Source organism: Dipodomys merriami, unplaced genomic scaffold (genome assembly GCF_024711535.1).
Source record: "Dipodomys merriami isolate MVZ:Mamm:240054 unplaced genomic scaffold, mDipMer1.0.p SCAF_38, whole genome shotgun sequence".
NCBI classification, from domain to species: Eukaryota; Metazoa; Chordata; class Mammalia; order Rodentia; family Heteromyidae; genus Dipodomys; species Dipodomys merriami.
The window spans coordinates 12,604,905-12,626,956 of NW_027205381.1; the positions used below are offsets into that span (position 1 = coordinate 12,604,905).

At 37.2% G+C, this 22,052-nt stretch overlaps 1 protein-coding gene across 1 annotated transcript; it reads left to right on the forward strand.

The window, feature by feature from the left end:
- Window positions 1-195: 195 nt before the first annotated feature.
- On the forward strand, window positions 196-20,404 carry Chordc1 (cysteine and histidine rich domain containing 1). The gene is made up of 11 exons (XM_069989546.1): window positions 196-351; window positions 3,790-3,839; window positions 7,435-7,491; window positions 8,536-8,693; window positions 10,620-10,723; window positions 11,699-11,757; window positions 14,972-15,042; window positions 16,073-16,178; window positions 18,938-19,057; window positions 19,655-19,717; window positions 19,952-20,404. Exons 1-11 carry the CDS (start codon window positions 288-290, stop codon window positions 20,093-20,095), a joined length of 996 nt encoding a protein of 331 aa, XP_069845647.1. The 5' UTR covers window positions 196-287; the 3' UTR covers window positions 20,096-20,404.
- The last annotated feature ends 1,648 nt before the right edge of the window (window positions 20,405-22,052 follow it).

Sequence of the window (22,052 nt, forward strand, 5' to 3'; positions counted from 1 at the left end):
TCCCCAGAGGGCCCGTTCCTGCCTTCGGGTCACCGCACTTCCGCCCCTTGTGTGTCACGTTGACAGACTTCCGCCGTCCCCCAACCGGGCGGCCCCGGCGGCTTCCCACCCCGCCTCTTCCGCAACGCTCTTACGCACGCGCGACCGGAACATTCGCGAAGGTTCCTGAAGCCGCACCGGCGGTTTCCGGAAGCCGGTACCGCCCTCTCCGTCAGTCGGAGTCCCGCGGCAGGGGAGTGGAGGTCGCGCCGTGAGCTGTCGCCGGTCCCAGACCTCGGGAGAAGACAATGGCCTTGCTTTGCTACAACCGGGGCTGCGGCCAGCGCTTCGACCCCGAGGCCAACGCGGAAGGTAAGAGCCGCGTCCGGGCCTGGCCGCGGGAGGCCCTGGGCGGCCCGGGCTCCGCCGGGCTCCAGCCGCGCGCCCGCCGCTGCCCACCAGCGCCGCGCCCCCGGGCTACCCGAGTCCGCGCTCCCCTCTTCGGCCCCGGGAGGCCGCCGCCCGGCCCGCCCTGCCGTTCTCCGGCGGAGGCGAGCCGGGGCCGGGGGCGGAGAGCGCTGTGGTGCGGCGGCAAAGGCCGTCGGAGGTGCCCGTCCCGCACGCGAGCCTCGGCCTGGAGGGGGCATGGTCAGTCCGGGACGGTGAGGAAGTCCCGGCGAACCTCTGCGCTTCTGATCCGCGCGCTCCGCAGCGGCCTCGGAGCCGCTCCCTGGACCCCGCTGGATCCCGAGCCTGGGGTCCCCAGGGCCTGCTGGCCCCGGGCGCGGGGTTCAGGGAAAGGTCGTGACCGCACGAGGTGTGCATGTGGCCGGTCACCGCGCCTTTGCTTTAAGGTTGAATGAGGCCAAGCGCCGAGTGGGGCAGAGTTCACCACGTTCTCAAATTCGGCTAGCGTGTATTGGGTGCATTTTGTGTGGTGGGCTCAGGAGGCCGCCCTGGTTAAAGAGCAGTCGTGCAGCTTCTCCAGGGGAAAGGCTCTGGAGATCCGCGGGGCCGAACGTGGAAACGGCAGAGCAAGGCGCGCAAAGTCTCTGAGGCACTGGAGATAATACCTTACCACGCAGGTGAAATCAGTGCTTTAACTTGAAACAAGATCCCTTAGCAGCATTGTAAGAAAAAGACGAGTATGGTCTACGCAGTGCTTTAACGCGTCTGCACAGTGGTGTAAACATTAAGGGGACACTGAGCTGTAACGTCTGCACAGTGGTGTAAACATTAAGGGGACACTGTGAGCTGTAACACGTCTGCACAGTGGTGTAAACATTAAGGGGACACTGATTTTTTTTTAGTGCATCATAAAATTGAGAGAATGAGTTTTTTTTTTAAGCCTATGTAAAAATACAGTCTTGTTGTAAGCACACATTCTGTGCTCATGTCCAATGTAGAGGAGGCTGCTGTTTTGTTGTTTGGGACCTTTTTTGTTTTTTTAAAGGATTATGTTCAGGTTCAGAGTTCAAGGGAGATTTTAAAAAATGAAGGCAGTGGAGAGCCACTGGAGTGACTCAACGGTTTCCTGGCCAACAGTACAGACACGCAGGGACTCTGGAGTAAGATTGCTGGAAATTTGTTCACTCGAGCAAGATTGGAATAGTTTTAGAGATTGGATAAATTAAATTGGTCAAGTAAATTGGTTGAATGAATGGAAGATGAAGGCAACGTGACTAGAAGAAAGTTACAGAGTAGATTAAATTTTTTTCCATTGATAAAAATAACTTTAAGTTGGGCGCTGGTGGCTCATGCCTGTAATCCTAGCTACTCAGGAGTCTGAGATCTGAGGATCGAGGTTCAAAGCCAGCCCGGGCAGGAAAGTCAGTGAAACTCATCTCCAATAAACCACCAGAAAACCGGAAGTGGCACCGAGGCTCTAGCCTTGAGCTGAAGAGCTGAGGGACAGCGCTCAGGCCCAGAGTTCAAGCCCCACGACCGATAAAAAGTCCCTTAATCTGTTCTTGGGACTTGTCTTAGGAAGGTATGGCAGAATTTCCATGCTATTTACTTATTTCATCACTTTATGATTTTTATTCCTCCTATGAATAGACTCTTCTAAAGTAGTATAGTTTAGTTTGTAATACAAACCCAGTGTGAAAGACTCATGGATTAACTACTGCTGTATTGTGGCTTCTTCCCTTTAAAGTATTAATTTGAGCAAAACTGGTAAGCTTTGCAAAGATGTTAAATGTTTAGAAAGCAGATTTGGGGGGCTATCTAGTTATATGGTCAATATCGATTCATTTCTGATACCATTCTGCAAGAACCATTATAGCAATTATTTCGTATGAAGATGGTTTTTATATATCTGTGCAGTTTATTCCTATGTCTGTGCGTTAAATCTGATATTGGGCAAAACTGTTTTCTCTAATTCTATTTTCTTATAAACATCATGTTCTTCTGCATATGTATATTTATGTCTACTTACCATTCTTCAGCTCTTAATTACACCACTGCTTTTAATTGTGATTCCTCTGCTTAATCCATGCATTTACTTACTATTCCAGAAAGTCACTCATTCCTATTCCATTATTTGGTATAGTACCTCTACAGCAGATAGTTATTAAGGAAGTACCAATAGCTATTAATACTGGGGAGAGAGATTTCTCTTGAGTTCTAGGAATTAGTTTGAAGGCAGCCCCAGGAATCAGAAGTTGTAGAGAACTGAAATTAGACTTGAATGGTTGAGTAAAGTAAGGTAGTTTTATAAAAGAAAGTTACATTTAATGGGTATTAGAGAATATTTTCTCCAGCTCATACTACTGGTCTGGGAGTATGTCTATTACCTAAAAATATTCCACACTGCTTATCTTTTTTTTTTTTTCCTTGCCAATCTTGAGGCTTGAACTCTGGGCCTAGGTGATGTCCCTCAGCTCTTTAGCTCAAGGCTAGTGGTTTTCTGGTGGTTTGTATGGAGATATGAGTCTCATGGACTTTACTCCCCAGGCTGGATTTGAACTTCAATCCTCAGATCTCAGCCTCATGAGTAGCTAGGATTATAGGCATGAGCTGCTGGCCCCTGGTTTGGGCATAACTTTTTAAAATGACACTAACTACAAGAGTTGAATTAAGTTAGATACTACCAAAAACTTTTTAAACATTTAGCTTATTTCTTCAAAATATCTTTTTAGCAAATCTGTTAGGTGACTTTTAATAGATCACTATGCAAAATGGGGGAAATTCCTTTCCTAGACTATCATTCATCTTTTTTCTTAATATACCTTTTTCTTCTACAATATGCCATCTGTTGCTTAAAAGTTTGACATTTTTTTATTTTATTATTTTTTTTGGGTCCAGTCGTGGGGCCTGAACTTTGGGCCTGGGGGCTGTCCCTCAGCTCTTCAGCTCAAGGCTAGTGTTCTACCACTTGAGCCACAGCGCCACTTCCAGCTTTTTTCTTTTTGCTTATGTGGTGCTGAGGAATTGAACCCAGGGCCTCATGCATGCAAGGCAAGTGCTCTACCACTAAGCCACCTTCCCAGCCCCAGTTTGACATTTTTATAAAGGAAGTATTGGGATGTGGTCAAAATGTATGGCTTATAGTTTCTGTACTCAATAATTTGCTACAAAGATCTGAGGAATAAGCATACAATGTGTTACTTTTCAACAGTTAGGTGTATCCAACTATCCTGTAAAACTCTGAATTAGTTTTGTTACTATTTTGACACACTGTGCAATGTAGCAAACATAAGCATTAGTGAATTTTAAGGAACAACATTTTCCACACTTAGAAAGGGATTGATTACTAACTCTTTTCTTTGTTACTAAGAGTTGTGTTTTTCTTTTCTGTTTCATGATTAGATGCTTGCACATACCACCCAGGTGTTCCAGTCTTTCATGATGCACTGAAGGTAGGAACTCCATTGCATTTTAGTTTATTCTTCCTCCTCCTCATCTTCCACATGTTTGTGTGTTTGTTTTAAATGTGGAAATCAAGTCCTTACTTTCCAAATTTGAGTTTTTGCTTTTTTGATGACCATTGAGATTGTATTCTAAGCATGTATTCCACTACACTAAGGGCAAAGAAGTCAGTAGATGGTGATATTTTCTAAAATAATTCTAAAATTATTTTATTTTCATTGCAAATCACTTTCCTAATTATTTCTTCACTTCAGAATTTTGAAAGGAAGTAGAAGCAGTGTTTATTGAATCCCAGTCTTCCATCTGTTACTGTTGACTACTGTGAATGGTAGTATTAGATGAAATGATTGTTTTAAACATTTCATGATGTGATTTTCAGGGCAGACATGTTAAGTTTTGAGTGTTTTTACTAAGAGAGATATTACTAGTTTTTCACCTACATTTGTATTTCCTTAATTTGGGCAGTTGTTGATGGTGATATTTGTAAAACTTGTATATGATAATATGATACATTTGCAAAGTTTCCCTTGTATATTTTTAAAGAAAATGCTGTGGTAGCCTGCTATGGGTTTAGTCTACTTTTGTTTTCAGAAATTGAAGGGTCTTACATGTTTTTGTATTACTACCCTTGTAATTTTCTAATGATACTTTCCAGAAAGTAACTGGCTACTGGACATTTAACTGATAGATATTGAGATCTAAACTAATTTGTACAGTAAATAAGTTTTGTTTTCGCGGTTCTGAGTGATGAAAACAGAACAGACCTGATTCTACTTTGATCTGAATGTTGAAGCTGGTTCTGTAGGAATGTTTCTATTACCTTGGGGGAAATTCTTCTTTCTTGGACTACCATATACTGTTTACTTTTTTTTTTTTGTACTTTTTCTTTTATTCTGTTTTCTTTCCATATCTCCTAACTCTAGGAGATCTGTCTTTAGATTCCTGTTTTCTCTCATTGAGTTAGTCTGTGTCCTCAAGTGTCAAGTGAATGCCAAGAATGGATGAATGATTAAGTAAATCCTATGTCCATGTATGTATCTTCTTGGTAACATAAAATCAGTTATAGGGGTCTGGGAAGGTGGCTCAGTGTTAGAGCGCTTGCCTTGTATGCATGAGGCCCTGGGTTCAATTCCTCAGCACTACATAAGCAAAAAGAAAAAAGCTGGAAGTGGCGATGTGGCTCAAGTGGTAGAGCACTAGCCTTGAGCTGAAGAGCTGAGGGAGAGTGCCCAGGCCCAGAGTTCAGGCCCCACGACCGGATCCCTCCCCCAAAAATCCGTTACAGTAGCTAAAAATGTTTTTGTTCTACTGTATTTGTTCTACTGTATTCTATATTTTTGTCAGCCTAACCTCACAGAAACTATAGAATTTTATATATCTCATTAAATTTCAGATAAAATGTTACATTATCAGTGTTTTATTTAACCAAGCAAGAAATTAATAAGAATGAATATTTTAACATTAGAAAGGGACTATTCAAAGAAAAGAATAGTTTACTCAAGAAAAGACAGCAAGAGAATAGTCAGATTTTACATTTTATCCTTTTTCTTTTTTCTTTTTTTGTTTTATATATATATATTTATTGTGAAAATACTGTACAGAGGTGTTACAATTACATGGGCAAGATAATGAGTACATTTCTTATCAAGTATTGTAGCCTCCTCCTTTGTTTCCCCTTCTCATCTCTTCCCATCCTCCCCCCACTCCCCCATTATCCTTTTTCTTCTAGTGCTGAATAGCTAGATAGGCACTGGCATGCACTGGTATTTGTGAACACCTAGTTTGTATTGATGGCTTTCCAGTGATATGTCCCAGTACCTGTCATAACTATGTCTGTATTTTTTTTTTTTTTTTGTTGGTCATTGGTCTTGAACTCTGGGCCTGGGCGCTGTCCCTCAGCTCTTCAGTGCAAGACCAGCAATCTACCACTTGAGCCACAGCACCACTTCCGGTTTTCTGTTAGTTAATGAGAGATGATAAGAGTCTCATGGACATTCCTGCCCAGGCTGGCTGTGAACTGCAATCCTCAGATCTCAGCCTCCTGAGTAGCTAGGATTACAGTTGTGAGCCACTGGCCCAGCTTTAGAATAAATTTTTTTTTTAATTTTAATTTTTTTTTTGCTGGTTGTGGGGCCTGAACTCTGGGCCTGGGTGCTGTCCCTCAACTCTTCAGCTAAAGGCCTAACTTTCTAAAACTTGAGCCACAGTGCCACTTCTGACTTTTTCTGCTCATGTGGTGCTGAGGAATTGAACCCAGGGCCTCCTGCATGCAAGGCAAGCACTCTACCACTGAGCTATTTTCCCAGTCCCCAGAATAAAATTTTTGATTATGGATGATGTTTAAGCCCTCTATATATTTAAGATTGTGGTAATTGGTTCATCTTAATTCAGAATACAATTAAATTTCAAAAGGAAAATTAAATGTTTTGTAATTCAGACTTTTCTTTTAAAAAAGAAAATAGATTAAACCTGAAAGTGTATATTATACCAAGCAGCAGGATTATACTTTTTTATAGAATAGACAGAGAAACAAGAGGTCAGGTAGATACATACAGATCAGTTCGTAATCTGTTTGGTACCTGAAGACTCCTGCATTTCTATTTCCCTGTTCCCTATTGGAATTAGAAATGATAACTTAAAGCCATTTTTCTTTTTTTTTTGTCGGTCGTGGGGCTTGAACTCTGGGCCTGGGCGCTGTCCCTCAGCTCTTCAGCTCAAGGCGAGCACTCTGCCACTTAAGCTACAGCGCCACTTCCGGTTTTCTGGTGGTTTATTGGAGATAGGAGTCTCACGGTCTTTCCTGCCCGGGCTGGCTTTGAACCTCGATCCTCAGATCTCAGCCTCCTGAGTAGCTAGGATTACAGGCGTGAGCCACCGGCGCCCGGCTTAAAGCCATTTTTGATAGACCATTTGATAGCCTCTGTTAAATAAGATTACACATATATTAGTACATTTTCTATACCTTCTGCCTCTAGCTGAAAGGATCATTTCACTTCAAAGTTGAATGCCTGGAAGGCTGCTATGGTAATCTCTAGTGCTCTGAAAATAAGAGTGTTTACTGTTTGAGCTACATTAGGTAATATTATCTTTTATTATCTTTCCTCTACTTTTCCTTTTTTTTTTTTTTTTTTTTTTGGTGGTTCTAGGGTGTAAGGGGCCTCATGCTTGTAAGGCTGGCATTCTGCTAAGTCAAACACCTTCACTTATTCCCCAGATCCTTTAAATATGTGATTATGATTTCTTGTTGTTGATGGTTTAGGGTATTCTGCCCCTAAGTTGCATCATTAGCTCAAATATACAATACTTTTAAAATAATATCTAACCTAGTTTTTTGGGGGAATCAAATGTTACTCATGGTTTTCTATTTTAAGGTGTTTTTGACAATAATTCATAAGATACTAATTATTAAAAATCAAACACTAAAAATCATTTTACTTGATTATGATAACCATGTACAGAATTGTCAAACTGAAATTTTGTATATGGAAATTACTTTAGGATTCGATGAGATACTTACCAAGATGTATATAGGTCATGGTTTCTAAGGAGATAAATTTTTCAGTGCTTCTTTCTTACCTTTTATAGGGTTGGTCTTGCTGTAAGAGAAGAACAACTGATTTTTCTGATTTCTTAAGCATTGTAGTAAGTACTGTTTTGCGTCTTGATAATTTTCCTTAAAAATGCCTATTATAGGAAGTATCGGATTTGAATTAAATTGTAGTATATATTAATGGATCCTCATTACTAGATAATACCTTACCCTTAAAATGGAGTTTACGTACTTTCTACAGCCTCTAAAATAAATAATTTGTCTGTTTGGGAGACTAAGGTTGTAAGATACTAATTACTCATTTGTCATTTTAGGTTCTTGATTTTAGTAGTCTTGAAAAAACATCAAGAAGGAACTGGTAGGCAATTACTTATCAAATCTTAGATATCATTGAGATGCACTATTATTGTATATACCACTAAGAAAGAAAACTGTCATGCCAAGCCCTGGTGGCTCACGCCTGTAATCTTAGCTACTCAGGAGGCTGAGATCTGAGGATCGTGGTTCAAAGGCAGCTCCGGCAGGAAAAGTCTGTGAGACTCTTATCTCAAATAAACCACTCAGAAAACCAGAAGTGGTGCTGTGGCTCAGGTGGTAGAGCGTTAGCCTTGAGTTGAAGAGCTGAGGGACAGCGCGCAGGCTCAGAGTTCAAGCCCCACAACTGACACACACACACACACACACACACACACACACACACACACACACACACACCCCTGTCATTACCTACACCTTAGACATTAACACACACACACACACACACACACACACACACACACACACACACACACACACACACACACACACACACACACACACACACACACACACACACACACACACACACACACACACACACACACACACACACACACACACACACACACACACACCCCTGTCATTACCTACACCTTAGACATTATCTTGCCCAGGGTTATAAAGTCAAGGACTTCTTAATTTGTGAATGATATAAATAAGTGTGAAGGCTTTTTTTTAAGTATGAGAGGTAAAAACTATTTTACAAATAATAGCAAATTTGGAGTTTTGTTTTTCATTTCTTAAAATGAGTCCATGCAATAAAAATATTTCATGGCCTGTGAAGTAGATGCTTCATAATTAGTATCTTTTACTAACAGGGCTGTACTAAAGGTAGACATAATAGTGAGAAACCACCTGAACCAGTCAAGCCTGAAGTAAAGACTACTGAGAAGAAAGAACTATCTGAATTGAAACCCAGGTTTCAGGAACACATCATTCAAGCCCCCAAGCCAGTAGAAGCAATAAAAAGACCCAGGTATGCTTTATGTCATTGCTTATTTCATCAAACTTGAGTAGTAGCAGTTGTTCATAATGTTTCCTTTTCTTATTTGTCTAGTAGCATTTGTAACTACTATATAGACCACCCTTTGGTTTTTCTCTTACATAACCTTTTCATTTATACCTTCTCAATTTGATGAACTCTGTACATTTTGCTTATGCCACCATGACTACTGATGTATGTTCCATTTGAGTTGAGTCACATGTCTTTCTTTTGCTAGGCCTATCTATTTTGTGGCATGGTAAAGTTGGTTTTTCATGGAGTTAGTTTGAATTGAAAAAGAGGCCTAATCACTGTACTGTTACCATGCTGGACAACTACTGTTCTATTGATGTTAGCTTTTAATCTGTGTGGTTAGGTGAAGTGTCTGAGTCTTAAAATAGCTTTTACTTATTATAAAGTAGAATTAGATTGTTCAGAATCACCTTTTGATCAAATAGGATGTTTGAAAATCCTACATACAACAATGTTCAAGAAGAAATATACTCATTACTTTTAACTAACTTCTGTGTTCATAATCCTTACTATAAAATAAAATTAAAAGAAAAAGAAATTGCTACATGCGTAGTAGGTTTGTTACACAAGGTAAACTGCACTTGAGTACTAAATGTTTTAAAACTAAACTGCAGCATTTAAACAAATGGCTTATGCTCTCTGTCCTTTTTGAATTTGGTTAAATAGCTCAGAAACAATTCACAACCCCAGTAAAATTTTAATTCATCTATCAAATAATATAGAACAAGGATAAGAACCCTAAGATACCTGATGCCTGTTTCCCATTTACATTTGGAAGTACAGATAAACTACTCAGAAAGATTTTATTCTATGTGTCTTGCTGGTCAATTCAAAAAAATTATGTATATGTATATACATATATATATACACACACACACATACATATACATGCACACACATACACACAGATGTATGATAAAGATGAGAGGGCTGCATGGCTCTATTCTTCATTTCTATGTTTCTGCGGGATCTACTATAACAATAATATGAGTAGATGCGATTTTTAAATGAAGGGTTACTAATAGTTTTACATAAGAGGCAGTGAGGGAAATGAAACATTTTGTCTTCTTTTTGCTCTTTTGAGACTGTGCATTATGTAGTCCAGGCTGCTCTGGATCTTGATGTGTAGCATGGCCTGGCCTCAAACTTGATGAAGCCTCCTACCTCTCAGCCTTCCAAGTGGCTAAGGAGATGGTATATGTTATTGCTGCATTTATTAATGCTTTTAATACTGGTTTGATGAGTAGCTGTAAACAGTATATATAAAACAGTCATGATGAGCAGGTTTTATCATTGTAGAAATTGCCTTGCCAGTATATCTGATTTTATAGGCCAACATAAAATAAATTATCTGTAAAAGATGCATAGGTAAATTGGTCTCTACTGCTAAGAATAAGCATAAATTCAGCCTGGATGCTGTCCCTGAGCTTCTTTTCTTTTGCTGCAGTACTTGAGCCACAGCTCTACTTGTGGCTTTTTTAGTAGTTTAGTAGAGATAAGGGTCTCACAGACTTCCCTGCCCAGACTGGCTTTAAACCACAATCCTTAGATCTCAGCTAAAGATTGCCTATTATGGTCTCAGCATTTTGCTTGGGCATGGAATAGATGTTATTTTTCGGGTCATTTCCTCTACCATTACTCCATCCTATTAGCCCTGTTCATAAATAATTGAATATACTATGGCATAACTACTTGAGGGCAAATATTTTAATGTAAAAACTTTATTAAAAGTTTAAGTGTAGGTAGATTATTGCAGTTATTTGTAAAATGCTTTTCATGAGGAACATTTGATACACAACTTCTCATAAAGCACATTTTACAGCTTAAGTATGAATAAACATTTTGATATGTTAAATAAAAATGGTAATAAGATTTGAAATTCTCCAGCCCAGATGAACCAATGACAAACTTGGAATTAAAAATTTCTGCCTCCCTAAAACAAGCACTCGATAAACTTAAACTGTCATCGGGAAGTGAAGAAGAAAAGAAAGGTAAGCTTTATTATTATTTTTTTCTGTACAATGTAAGCAGTCATCGTAGGCACAGAAGTAGTTTGCAAAATATGTTTGAAAATATACCACCATGTAATAATGAGTTGACTTTTCTTTTCTTCTTCTTCTTCTTTTTTTTTTTTCCGGTCATGGGGCTTGAAATCTGGGCCTGAGCGCTGTCCCTGCGCTCTTCAGCTCAAGATGAACACTCTACCACTTGAGCTATGGCTTTTCTGGTGGTTTATTGGAGATAAGAGTTTCACGGACTTTCCTGCCCGGCCTGTCTTTGAACCGCAATCCTCAGATCTCAGCCTCCTGAGTAGCTAGGATTACTGGCGTGAGCCACCAGCACCCGACTGAGTTGACTTTTCTTAAGTGTAAATAATTCCACAAAATGAATATGTGATTCTTTCTGTTAAATTTTTATTGAATATGAGAATAACATTTAAATTTCTTTGATAATTGAAAATGCTTATTAATATTAAGTATCTTTAATTTTTTTTCTGACCTATGCCTAATGAGGAGGCAAAAATTATTTCATGATTTCTCTTTTAGCAAAATAAAGATATTACATTATATAATTAGCTCTTATGTAATTTTGGTGATCTTAATAAAACCTAAAGTTTTTTTTTAATATGACATATTGAAAATATGACATATTACTATTTAAGAATGGTACTTCAGGGCTGGGAAGGTGGCTCAGTGGTAGAGTGCTTGCCATACATGAATGAGGCCCTGGGTTCAATTCCTCAGCACCACATAGGCAGAAAAAGCCGGAAGTAGAGCTGTGGCTCAAGTGGTAGAGTGCTAGCCTTGAGCTGAATTGCTAAGGGACAGTGCCCAGGCCCAGAGTTCAGGCCCCATGACTAGCAAAAAAAAAAAAGAATGGTACTACAGTGAAATTCTATTTTAATATTTTAATTTGTTTACCTTTTTTACGAATGACAGTGGTAAAATAATTATTTTTCATTTTAGAAGAAGATGGTGATGAAATTAAAGTTGGGACCTCATGTAAAAATGGAGGGTGTTCCAAGGTATGTATTCTAAATCTGTGATGTTATGAAATAAAACTTTTGTTTTTTTGGTGCCAGTGCTGGGGCTTGAAATCAGAGCCCAGGCACTCTCCCTAGCATTTTTGCTCAAGGCTGTGCTCTCCTACTTGAACCATACTACCACCTCCGTTTTTTGCTTGCTAATAAGAGATAAGTCTTAAGGACTATTCCTTCCTGAGCTGTCTTCAAACCTTGATCCTCAGACTGTAACCTCCTGAATAGCTAGGATTACACAGATAAAATTGCACTGAAACTATTTTAAAGCAAAGAAGTATTCACTACCATTTTAGCAAACAATTGTGTGTTATATCTTGGGCATTATATTGACAGCTGAGATTACAAACTTGGATTAGGGACTGAACAAAAACAGTCTAATACAATTATAGAATATAATTTGTGCATGAGCATTTAGCATGTACTACACATTGTTTTAGATACTAGAACATTGTTCTTGTGGGAAGTTACAAATAGGCAAATAGATGTTAGAAATTGTTAGACATGGCTATAAAGCAGACTAAGGAACTTGTGTGGTTAAGATTGTCAGTGAAGTTCTTTTCATGTGGTGACACTAAATCAGGATTCTGAATAATGTAGAAAATGAGTTGTTAAATCTTGGGAAGAGAGCTATGGATAGAGGGGAACAACATGATTAGAGGCTTTAGAGATGGGATGTTCAAAGAATACTGGGTCAGAAAAACTTGAACAAGAGCAAACTACTGGGTAAAGAAATAGACCAGCTTATGGAGATATTGTAACGGTGAAGAGTGATTTAGACTCTTCTAAATGTTAATAGTAAGCCATTACCTGTTTTAGGTAGAAGTGTTTGAGGTTTCTTACTTGTTTTGATTCAGGGTTTCACTGTGTAGCTTAGACTGGCCTTTAATTTACTTTATAGGTCTCATGTTCTCTTAATTCTTGATCTTTCTGCTACACCCAATTTAACATGTTGATCAGACTTTCTCTTGTTGACATACCCTCTATTTCTCCTCTCCTTTTTTTCCCCTCAGTGGCACTGTTGACTTATTTTGGTATCATCTATTCACTTTGTGATTGCCTCCATGGAAAGATTTGAAATAGTAGGTTTTGCTTTATTCTTAGTTTTAGCTTTGAATGGTAGTCCAGTACCTAGCACATAGCAAATCCATGTAGAATGAGTATTTGGAAAGTATTGGCAATACTTGCTTTATGGATTATATTTCTTCATTATGGTGATGCCATAAACTGAAAAAGTAAAAGTTGGGTGGGATTTTAGGTTTTCTGTTAAGTTTCAGATCACTTATTATGAAATTAAAATGTAAGTATATTCACATGTACATGAGGCAGAGGTAGTGAATAAAATGCAATGATTGAACTGGAGGCATAGCTCAATTAGTAGAGCATCAGGCATGAGCAAAGAAACCCCAGCAACAGCTTGAGGCCTGGAATTCAAGATCCCAGTAATATAAAAGCCAGCAGCAGGGGTGGAGGTAGGGGTAGGGGTATGGGTGGCTGGGAAGGTAGCTCAGTGGTAGAGTGCTTGCCTTGCATGTATGAGGCCCTAGGTTCGATTCCTCAGCACCACATGAGCAGAAAAAGCCAGGTGGTACTGTGGCTCAAGTGGTAGGGCACTAGCCTTGAGCTGAAGAGCTGAGAGACAGCACCCAGGCCCAGAGTTCAGGCCCCATGACTGACAAAAACAAAACAAAACAACAAAACAGCAGCAGCAGTAACAAAATGGGAATGCTAATTTGAAATGAGAAAGTTAGTGTAAATGAGAGAGTAATGGAGACACTATCGAGTTTTGGACAGTTATAGCAGTTCTGAACATGGAAAGAAAAATAAAAGAGGACATAACTAGTGGAAATGAGATGAGTAGTAAGTAGTATTAAAAATAGTTAAGAATGATAACTAAATCTGTTGCATCGAATTAAAGGACATAGTAACAGCTATACTCTTTAATACTGGGAAGTTAAGCCTTACTTAAGGTGTATAGTATGGTTATAATTTATACTTTCCTAGTAGTAATGTTGTGTACCTGTTTTAATGTTTACTATCCAGCTTTACTAGAGAAATGTGTACAATCTCTTACCTTTATTTTTAGTCTTTTGTCTTAGATACTGTGCCTTTTCATTATCCTTTGATAAACAGAAGTCATTTATAATTTTCACAGAACATGGTTTGTCCGTCTCTTATGAGTAGTACTGTTCTATGTGTAATTTCACAAATACTTCAGGGCTATGAATATTTTCCCTTAGAGTAACATTTTTCTGTTAAGAGGCAGATTTAGATATTCAAAACATGTGGAATTGATTTTTGTAGGAAGTGCATGGTACATACCAAGATTGTTGCTGTAATTTGAAACTAATAAGATGGTAAGGGAAAGAAATGAAGGGGTGGAGAATGACTTGGTAGACAACAGTACAGTCTGATCACCTGAAATCTACTTTATGAGGAAGAGAAACTAAACTAAACTAATAAATATTTACAGGTCAAACTCATTGGAAGTAGTTAATTTTCTACATAGTAGACTATATGTTAGGAAGAGATAAGAAACTGAAATGGACCTTCAGAATTTTGCTTCAGAGATTTGGAAGATTAGATGTGGTCTCATCAACTCCAAAAAGATAAGAGGAATAGAGTTGGGGCAGTAGGGAGACATACCAAATCTTATTTGTTGTAATATGAATACAAAAATTGAAAGACAATGTGCTACCAGCTGCACCCATGTTTTGTTAACATTTTTATTAATTTATCTGTAGAGTCTTCACCTACAGCAGCTGTAGGACCCATATCTTCCAGAAAAACTATGGGTATGCATATAGTTCTGTCACTTGTTTGAACAGTTGTAGGGATTAAAAAAATCATCATTCTAAAATTTCCAGATATGTTGGACTTAATACTTAAATTAACTGATATTAAATACCCAAATGTGGCTGGATAGTATCATACGCCAAAGGCTGAAAGAATCTTAATATACTTTGTTGTATACTTTTCTACTAGTTTCTCTCATAGGGACCTAAAATTTAATCATGTCTTACAATAGGTAATTTTTTTCATTCCTTAATGGAATGAAAGCTCCTTGGAAGGAACTTAACTGCTGTTAAATATGATTCTTGTTATTTCTTGAATGTTTGACAAAGTTCATAGTACTATATGTCTGAGATGTAATTGAGTGATAACCAGTTAATTCCTTTTGCTTTATATTTTTTTCTTTTAGACATATCAGGGTCCGCAAAGTCTAGAAGAAGTCTGTATATATCATTCTGGAGTACCTATATTCCATGAGGGGTAATTTATGCATGACAGATTTACTTTATGGTAAAAGTTAGAAATGATGAACCTTTATTTTTAGTTATTTACAATGAAATGTTACATAGAATTTTACCTACATTCCACTTTAATCACTACAATAACCTAACAATTGGATTCATCTTAACACATGAAAACACAAAGTTTCAGTTAGCCCAATCCAGTATTTTTCAATCGTTCTGTTTTTTTTTGAGGCAGGATCTCACTAAGTTGTGTAGATACAATTCTCATGATTTAGCTCCCTGTGATTGCAGGTATATACAGCAGTATATGTGTAGTTTAAATTCACTTTTTCTTGGAAAATATATCCTGCTGTATTGTCAGACGTTTAGTGCTGTTACGGGACTGTTTATTCAAGGAATCCCATTCTTTTCCTCAGTCCTTGGTTGAGAGCTTATCTTTTACATTAAATTATAGCTCATTGACACAGTATTATGTTAAAGTTTTTTGTTTTCATATGCTTCAGGTCTTTTTTATTTTTGGTTGGTTGTGGGGCTTGAACTTGGGCTGGGTGCTGTCCCTGAGCCTCTGTGCTCAAGGCTAGCATTCTACCACTTGAGTCAGAGCCACTTCATGATTCAGGTTTTAAACTTGTAGTTCTGTTGTGACTCTTAACTTGCTGTGTTTGTATTTTTCTGCACAAATTAATAATGGTTTTTACTTATTTGGAGACATTGCTTTTCAATTTGTTTATCTGTTTTTCAATGTGTTATTAAAATGTGAAGATTGCTTTTGATCCAGAGTGTGGGTTGTCAGTGGAAAGCAGACTTAAATTTTTTCAGTTTTTAATTGATTTTACTCAGAATTACTGAGTAAATGTAATTTTGGATTACACAATCAGTATAAAACACCCTCAATTTTAAATTAGTCTTCCTGATAATATATATCTGGAACACTTTAATAATGTAATACTTGTAAGGACTATATTTCGAGTCATATGAGTGACTTGGTTTTTGTCACTATAGTAGTTCTGGACTTCATTGATTGTGAAATCTTTCTTCTGTTAAAGGATGAAATATTGGAGCTGTTGTAGGAGGAAAACATCTGATTTTAACACATTTTTGGCTCAAGAAGGTTGTACAACAGGAAAACATATGTGGACAAAAAAGGATGCTGTAAGTAATTTCATGGTAACATACTGTATTCATCTAAATCATTTTTAAAAGTTCTTTTTTTTGTTGTTGTTGTTTTTTTGCCAGTCCTGAGGCTTCAACTCAGGACCTGGACACTGTCCCTGAGCTTCTTTTGCTCAGGGCAAGTACTCTACCACTTGAGCCACAATGCCACTTCCTGCTTTTTCTGTATATGTGGTATTGAGGAATGGAACCCAGGGCTTCATAAACTACATTCCCAGCCCCTTTAAGAGAGCTTTTATTTTTTATTTTTATTCTTTTTTGTCGGTCATGGGGCTTGAACTCTGGGCCTGGGTGCTGTCCCTGTGCTCTTCAGCTCAAGGTGAGCACTCTACCACATGAGCCACCTCTCCACTTACGGCCTTTTCTGCTTATGTGGTTATGAGTAATTGAATCCTGGGCCTCATGCATGCAAAGCAAGCACACTACCACTGAGCCACCTTCCCAGCCCCAAGAGTTTTTAAATTAAAAAAAAAAAAATCATTCCATCAGAGTATATCATTAACATTCCTACAAATTAAAATGAAGCTGAAGAGAGCTTTCACAATAGTGTTTAATCAGAAAATAGCTATTATGTTGGTGCAAATCTGTAGGGTTTTGGGACATACTTAGACTGCTGAAAATTAATTCACCTTTGTCTTTTAAATTAAAATTAACTTTTTAGGCTGTTGCCATTTTTTGTTTTCTAATACTTTTCTGTTAATTTGGTACTATTATTAGATGGGCCACTAAAAACCTTGAAACACACTTTAGCCTCAAGTACTCCACCTAGTGGCCAAGGAAGAGGATTGCAAACTTGTTTGAGAATGCCCGTAAAAGCATATGTTCTTCCCTGTATAGATGTTTTGTTTTGTTTTTTTTTTTTTAATTGTGAAAATACTGTACAGAGGGGTTACAATTCCATGGGCAAGATAATGAGTACATTCCTTAACAAGCATTGTAGCCTCCTCCTTTGTTTCCCCTTCCCATCCCTTCCCATCCTCCCCTCTTCCCCTCCACGACCAAAGTTGTAAACTTGTTTTCAGCATAACAACTTATACATCTCATTGTTGCACCACAGATCTAAACAACTGCATAGATCAACTAGGTTTTTATTGTTTTATTTTGAAATTCTTCCAGTTAAATAGGTGCTATTCCCCTTTGTGAGGGAAACATATAGATAGCTGATTTTTGAATAGTTACTTGGGCAGCTTTTTTTATTTTTACTTTTTTCCTGGTCCTGGGGCCTGGGCCTCTGGGCCTGGGCGCTGTCCCTCAGCTCTTCAGCTCAAGGTTAGTGCTCTACCATTTGAGCCACAGTGCCACTTCCGGCTTTTTCTGTTTATGTGGTGCTGAGGAATCGAACCCAGGACCTTGTACATGTAAGGCAAGCACTCTACCAGTGAACCACCTTCCAAGCCCCTTTGGACAACTTTTTTAAAAGACATGGGGTTGTGCATATAATCCCCTCAAAGCTCTTAAAATTACAGGAAGGAAAACAATTTATTGCCGAATGATCTTTGTTCTGTGTGTTGGCTGCTATCATCTGTTTAAATTATGTGCTCAATCTTTTGTCCTGTATTGGCAGTAATGCAATGCAGTAAACTTTTAAGTTCATATAACTTACTTAAAAAAAATTGTAAATTTTCAAGTCACCTATAGAAGTTTTGAAAAAATAGGGGCTGGGAAGGTGGCTCAGTGGTAGAGCGCTTGCCTTGCATGCCTGAGGCCCTGGGTTCGATTCCTCAGCACCACATAAGCAAAAAGAAAAAAGCTGGAAGTGGCACTGTGGCTCAAGTGATAGAGTGCTAGCCTTGAGCTGAAGAGCTGAGGGACAGCGCCAAGGCCCAGAGTTCAGGCTCCACGACCAGACCCAAAAAAAAAAAAAGAAGTTTTGAAAAAATAAAATGTTTCTAGTATGATAAAAGATTTTAGAGTAATACTCTTGAGGAAATGATGATGTATGTTTTGTTCACATTGTTTTATAATATACTGTGATACTTCCTGAATTGTTTGATGTTGATCAAAAGAACACTTCTGTAAATTCCCACATTTTTCTGCATGATAATATAAAAGGACAAAGCGACTCAATAAAAGTAAGATAGTTAAAAACTCTTAAGGGTTTTTTTTTCCTCTCCAGTTCTCACATGTAAATATCAGTTACCTATACATGAGGTTAATATGTTATATGGTTTTTCCCATTGAGCAAATGCCATTCTGACTGTATCCTGAGGGTCTTTTTGGTTGTTGTTTTTTAAAATGATTATTGAAAATCAAAACTGGATAAATTTTCTTTTTTAAATAATTTCAATAATTTTAAAAATTTGAACTTAAACATAGGTTATTTGGGGTGAAATAAAGAGTTGCACTATTTACAAACACTATTATATAATACTAGGTAGTAGAAAGCCTTGTTTGTAAACCATGCTTTATATATATATATATATATATATATATATATATATATATATATTTTATATATATATATATATTTTTTTTTGCATATTAGTGTGAAGCCTAGAGAGTATAGAGATGAGGAGGGTGATTAGAAGTAGATATAGATAACGTATCAGAATGTTGGTTGCCTACACAACATAAAACTGGATAAATTTTCTTAAGACCTTAAAGTTTTGTGTCTAGAAACATCGTGGTCTTAAAAGAGAAAAACTTAACTGGATGGTATAGTCATGTTCAGATATCATAAAACTAATAAGATACTTTGTATTTTGTTAAAACAATTAAAGAAATTTCTTTTATTACAGGGGAAAAAAGTTGTTCCATGTAGGCATGACTGGCATCAGACTGGAGGTGAAGTCACAATTTCAGTCTATGCTAAAAATTCTCTTCCAGAACTTAGTCGAGTAGAAGCAAATAGTACATTGGTAAGTACACAACTAATAGTAATAATTGTTAAACATGCTTTTTGTATTAATGTCTTATAAAATATCCTTATTTTTCATGGAAAACATAATTTTAAATTACTCTTAGAATTTCAGATGAAAATTCCCATGTTACAATTTTCTTTCAACACAGTTTGCTAGGTAATTCAGTAGCTTAAAGAGTTAGCAAGTAATAAGATATTTAGTTCTCAGTGTGAAACTTCAGGTCAGTTTTGCTTTTCTGTTATTTATTTATTTATTTATTTATTTTGTCGGTCGTGGGGCTTGAACACTGGGCCTGGGTGCTGTCCCTGTGCTCTTCAGCTGAAGGCTAGCGCTCTACCGTTTGAGCCACAGTGCCACTTCCTGTTAATGTTTTTTTAATGAAGAAAAACTTATAATATTGACAGTTTCACAAAAATGTGATTTTATTTTCATAACCAGTGTTGGTTTTCATAAACCCTCTACCTGTTTATTGGTTAAGCAGTTAACTTTCTTTTGAGTTGTGGCTCAATACGTAGATTGTGTACAGTCTGTGTACTGAGGTTCCATCCTCAGCACCAAAATAAAACTCATGCTCACTTTTTCTGTGTCTTTTAGTTAAATGTACACATTGTGTTTGAAGGAGAGAAGGAATTTCATCAAAACGTGAAATTATGGGGTGTAAGTATTACGAATCCATCAGTATTTTTCTGAAAATTTAAAATACTGTTTTTAAAAAGGCATAGTATACCACTTACCAAGAAATTCAAGTATGTAAGTTATATTATCAAGAAGTTTAACCTGGAATAAAAATGGGTTTAAAGCATAGGTTTGGAATTTTTAGGGAAGTAAGAACGTTTTCCACTGAGTCTATGAAAGCATTTAACCTTTTTCTCACTCCTTGATACATTTTAGGTGATTGATGTGAAGCGAAGTTATGTAACTATGACTGCAACTAAGATTGAGATCACCATGAGAAAAGCTGAGCCCATGCAATGGGCAAGTCTTGAACTACCTACCACCAAAAAGCAGGAAAAACAAAAAGAGATCGCCGATTGAATGGGAAGAAACAAAAGCTGTGGCAGTTTCATAATACTGAGTAGTATGTGATGAAGGGATGGCTTCTTTTTGTTGTTTTTAAATCTGGCATTTCAGGGTCAACGTGTGAGGTTCTCAAAGCCAAAGTCATTTTCTCTTTCTGTGCCTCCCATCTTCCTTTTAAGTTCTATAATGTTGATTATTTATTTCTCCTCACTGGTTTTGACCCCCATCCTTGAAGAATAACATCATTGCTCAATAACATCATTGCAGTATTTCTTAGTATTTCTGTTATGTTAAATAGTGAAATAAAAGGCACCTTTGTCTTTTCCATGTCTCTGTTATCCCATAATTAGGAATTGAGATGAACTGTTTAAATTTCTATCAGATTTTTCATGGATCATTGTTCCTATAATGCTTGAAAACCTTAAAGAAAAGCAGCTGCTCTGTGTTGTTTCCCTAGGGTAGTTAATTCTTTTTAGGACTGATGATAGTAAATAGGAAGCTAAAGGAGAATATATGCTACCAAATGAGCATTTGTTTACAATCAATTTAGTTTAAAAACTATTACTTGCCCAACTATGATTTGCAAGGATAGAAATGTAGATAAAATTATAGAAGTAACAATTTGTTTAAAATTCACCATTTATAAAACTAAGCAATAATGTTTTAAAGAAAAAGCGTGTTTTTTGTTTTTGTTGTTTTTGGTGCTGGTGATTGATCTTGGTTAGCACCTTGCTCTTTCTAGTCAAGTGCTCTTCCACTGAGCTAAATCCCCAACCCCTATTTAGATATCTTTGTATGGTGTTGTGACTAAATTGTACCTTATCTATAGTCGCCTGTTAATTAGTTGCAGATATAAAGAAATTTTATATATTTGGTTTCCCTGCTAGGAAAATTGCAATCATAAAAGTCATAATCTTAAGGGTTTGTGGAAATATGTTAAGGTATAGCAAAACTAAATATATAACCCTTGGTTTATACCAACGGTCTATTTCATATTAACTAAATTAAAGAGCATAATTCTTTTGGAGTTTTTCTTAAGGCTTTTATGAAGACCTTGACAATTTTTTAATACAGTGCTCATTTATATGTTGTACTTTATTTGTATTAAATATAGATGGAGCAGAATTTTAATTATTTGATCCAGTTAGATTCATTTGTACATAGGTTACTTTTTGAGCTGGTGCTGAACTCAAGAAGGAAATTTAAATTTGGAAATGTTATAAAGGTCAGAAGTTTGGCAGCTTGATAAATTTGGGGACTATGGGACTAACAGGAAAAGTAAAAAAGGGAAGGGGCTATTTTTCAAATCACTAGGAGGTTTTCTTGGTATCAATGAAAGTCTAAAGAAAAATTAAAGTGGAAGTAATGTTTTAGTTGTTTGTATCTGTTCTACTAGTAGGAGATAACTTTACTAGTATTCTATTGCTTGTATTCTTTACTAGTATTCTATTCTCTAAATATAATTTAGAGATCCAGTTCTGTCACAAGTTTTAAAACAAAAGGTCTGGTAACTGGGCTTTCATGATAATAATATGAAAAGAAATTTTTAGCAGTAAAGATTGTATCCAACTTTAGTTCTTATAGAGATGTATTTAAAGTTTTTACAATTGCCTTTTACATTTAGAAACATGTGTTTGTTTAGAGGCATGAAGTTTTTATTTTATTTGGAATAATAGTTATAACTTATAAATGCCTACTTTTTGAGAATTTTTTCTCTGGACAATAGCCTACTCTGTTATGATTAAACTATTAAACAAGTAAAATATTCTAATTTTAGACTTAGTTTACAAGGCACTGTTTGTTCGTTTTTCTGCTACAGCTGTGTTGTGTAGACAGTAGTGACCATTTGTTTCTTATTCCTGAGAATCTCTGAATGTGCTGCCCATATAATCCAAGCAAAATTTACCTAAACTCTAAAATTGCATTTCATTATATAGAATATGATTTAGCCCCTCAACATGTTCATAATTGT

What these genes read in the sequence shown, in the direction of transcription:
- Chordc1 (XM_069989546.1), top strand. Translation starts at nt 288, where the DNA reads ATGGCCTTGCTTTGCTACAACCGGGGCTGCGGCCAGCGCTTCGACCCC. An exon ending in GTACCTATATTCCATGAGGG is followed by an intron (nt 15,043 to 16,072) that starts GTAATTTATGCA and finishes CTTCTGTTAAAG; the next exon opens with GATGAAATATTGGAGCTGTT. An exon ending in TGTGGACAAAAAAGGATGCT is followed by an intron (nt 16,179 to 18,937) that starts GTAAGTAATTTC and finishes CTTTTATTACAG; the next exon opens with GGGAAAAAAGTTGTTCCATG.